The sequence below is a fragment of the Notothenia coriiceps genome, unplaced genomic scaffold (assembly GCF_000735185.1).
Source record: "Notothenia coriiceps isolate Sejong01 unplaced genomic scaffold, NC01 NC01_scaffold00025135, whole genome shotgun sequence".
Taxonomy (NCBI): Eukaryota; Metazoa; Chordata; class Actinopteri; order Perciformes; family Nototheniidae; genus Notothenia; species Notothenia coriiceps.
The window spans coordinates 148-3,384 of NW_011357836.1; the positions used below are offsets into that span (position 1 = coordinate 148).

Below are 3,237 nucleotides of genomic sequence, written 5' to 3' on the forward strand. Positions count from 1 at the left end.
CTACTACCTACTACTACTACTACGTACTACACACACACACACACACACACACACACACACACACACACACACACACACACACACACACACACACACACACACAGTCAACATCTCCACAAACTCCACATGCAAATGAGGCATTGATATGTTAATAAGGTCCTGGCTATGAATGGGCCTCCATCTCAAGAACTATGGTAACACAACAACAAATATACTATTTATATCAAAGTGGAAACGTCGTGACTCATTGGAAGATGGACAGCTCACTGCTCAAACAGTTTAACTGACAAAGGACACGGAAAGCTAACATGAAATATAAATCGGAGGAGAAAAAGTACGATGAGAAAGGAGGAATAATGACATGATGGTGATTGTGTTACTCACAGGAATATTCCCCCGTCGCTCTCCGTGCCTGCACGTACACTGCTGGTCGCAGGATGAGCAGCATGCGATGGTCTCAGTGTGAGGACCCTCCCAAAGCTTGTCCTCATATTCCCCTCCATTCCTGTCCACCTCCTCCTCCTCATCGGTCCACAGCCCTTTATCCACAGACACCGACATAGGATTTCTAGCCATCCCAGGGAGATAGTCATGTGACTCCCATTCTTTAGGCAAATATGGAGACGAGGAGAAGTTCGGTGTAGGGTTTGGGATCATTCCAGTGGATACGGTCACTTCATACGGGGCAGAATGAAGCCCCCCGTGTGATAACTTCTGGGTGAGGGTGTGTCGTTGGATGTGCAGGTCTGTCCATGATTGGACAGCGCGGAAAGGACTGGAGGTGTCCAAAGGGAGGACACTAGGGAGAAGGGAGCGTTTGGAGTGAGTCGTGAAGGGAACATCCGTCCTGTGGACAATATGAGAGGAAGGAGATGAGGTCATCTGGACGGAGACGGAGCGACTTGACGGTTTCAGGTTTGAAGACGCGACGGGGGATGCTAATGGTCGCGTCAAAGAGGAGGGTGAATCTGAGGAGGAAGTTGCATTTGTTGACGTCCGGTTCGTGTCCATTGTTGTTGAGGAGGTCACAGATGAAGTCATGTCTCTGCTTGTGGATGAAGAAGAATCGATAAAAGCTGCATTTGTATTCCCAGGTGATTCGTCAGGGGCTTCAAAGCTGCCTGCTTCAGGAGTCGGATTGGAAACCTGGATCGGTTCCGCCCAATAGACCCGCCCTTCATTATCAAGCCGCTCAAGAAACGCCTCTATATCTTCACTTTCACTTCCAGAGCCGTCCACTGAGGTTTGAAACACCAGATCCAAGCTCTCGATCTTTATCAGACCCTTTGGTTCCACTTCAGTTCTGCTGTGCGCTCCTGGCACATCATCAGGTAAAACTGAAGTGAGCGATTCTCTGTCTGATCCCCTTTGACTCTCTTCCGGTTTGGTTCCAGCTGAAAGCTCCTCTTGCAAACTACAGGACTGGAGCTGCGGATCTATTTCTGTTTGGTTACATACTTCCTCACAGACTAATCTTGAACTTGCTGACAGGCCTGCAGAGCTGTCTGGGACGTAAACCTCTGGAGTCTGCACAGTGTCAGCGCCCTCCTCCCCTCCCTCCCCCCCCGTCCGATGGGTATCCTCAAAGCCTAACGGGAGGTGATTCCTCTGGGAGACATCTTGGACAGGAGGGGCTGGGTGTGAGTTATCATCATGACTTGCTACGTCCTGTTGGGAGTGCTCTGAAAGGCCTGGAATTCTTTCAACAGCTCGATCTACCTCACCATCCTGGCATTGTGATGAGAATGGATAAACTGGACTGGAAGGTTTAGGAGAGGGCGGTGTGGGACTAGCCTCCTCAAACTCAGAGGAGTCCAGGACAGGAGCTGAGGGATTGATGGTGTCTGGCTGAGAGAAGAAAGAGGGGGGAGTTTCTTCCTCTTCCTTCAGTGGATAAGAGAGGCTTATTTCATCTGAGGAAAGGGACTTTACTTCCGGTTGAAATTCAGGAGAGGCTGGACAACTACGATCAAGAGTTGAAAAGGGATGCGAGGACGGTGAGGACTCAGAGAGGGAATTCCCATGTGAAGCCAACTCAGCCTGTTTTGACTCTCTGTTCCCAGAAAACAAACAAACCAAATTTGGAGAGGGAGATGAGGCAGGAGGAGGAGGAGGAGGAGGAGGAGGGTCACTCAGGCATGCTGTGCTCTCAGAGTCATGGGGTGGACCAGAGAGGTGGGGGCGTGGAGCATCCTGGTCTTCAGTTGTAATCTCCTCTGAATCTGGAGTTAAAGAGGCAGGCAGCGAAGCAGAGGAAGACTGATCCTGACCATGTGGGGTCTGTAAAGTCTGCAGGTTGGATTCCAGGAGACGCGATAAAACGGGAGATGGGGAATGGGGGGAAACTAACGAAGGCTCTGGTGAAAGGAGAGACTTGTCCGCACCAGAAGAGGTTGGAGATGACGAGAGTGGCAGAGATGAAGCGGTATGAGGGGAAGTTGGAGAGGTGGAGTCTGGATTCTCACTGCTCTGGCTGTCGGTGCTTCCTCCCAGCAGGCCTGACAGAGCCTGCGACCAAACACACGTTACAGACAGTCAAACAGCCGGAGACATGCAGTACATCACATTAAAGCACATTGTCAGAGTGAGTGATTTAAAAGGGTACAGAAGAATTGGCATTGCATTTTATTGTGAGAGGAGTGCGTTATTAGGAGACCTTGAGGAGATCTTGTCCCGGTGCCGCCTGCTGACTGAGGGGGGGGATGATGGGCTCCTCTAAAAACCCACTGCTGTCTGACTGGCAGCTGGTGGACCGCATGAAACTCCGCGCTGCTCACACACAGGGGAGGAAAGGGAAAGCAATCAGAAAGAGGGACAGTGTGTTATATTCACAACTTAAAGGGGTCCTATTATACAAATGTTCAGGCGTACATCAGTATGTAGTGTCTCTACTTTAAAGAGTCCTCTCCTGCTGATGTTCAGGTGTATATCAGTATGTAGTGTCTCTACTTTAAAGAGTCCTCTCCTGCTGATGTTCAGGTGTATATCAGTATGTAGTGTCTCTACTTTAAAGAGTCCTCTCCTGCTGATGTTCAGGTGTATATCAGTATGTAGTGTCTCTACTTTAAAGAGTCCTCTCCTGCTGATGTTCAGGTGTATATCAGTATGTAGTGTCTCTACTTTAAAGAGTCCTCTCCTGCTGATGTTCAGGTGTATATCAGTATGTAGTGTCTCTTGTCTCTACTTTAAAGAGTTCTCTCCTGTTGATGTTCAGGTGTATATCAGTAAGTAGTGTCT

General features: G+C 49.3%; 1 protein-coding gene across 1 annotated transcript; it reads right to left on the reverse strand.

Annotated features, from left to right (window-relative positions):
* Nucleotides 1–384: 384 nt before the first annotated feature.
* LOC104956011 (endochitinase A-like) lies at nucleotides 385–2,765 on the reverse strand (the record flags this gene model as incomplete). Its single annotated transcript, XM_010783437.1, has 2 exons — nucleotides 2,657–2,765; nucleotides 385–2,508 (listed from the first exon to the last, which is right to left on the reverse strand). Coding segments are annotated over exons 1-2 (2,226 nt in total), but the record flags the coding sequence as incomplete, so codon positions are not given.
* Between the last annotated feature and the right edge of the window lie 472 nt (nucleotides 2,766–3,237).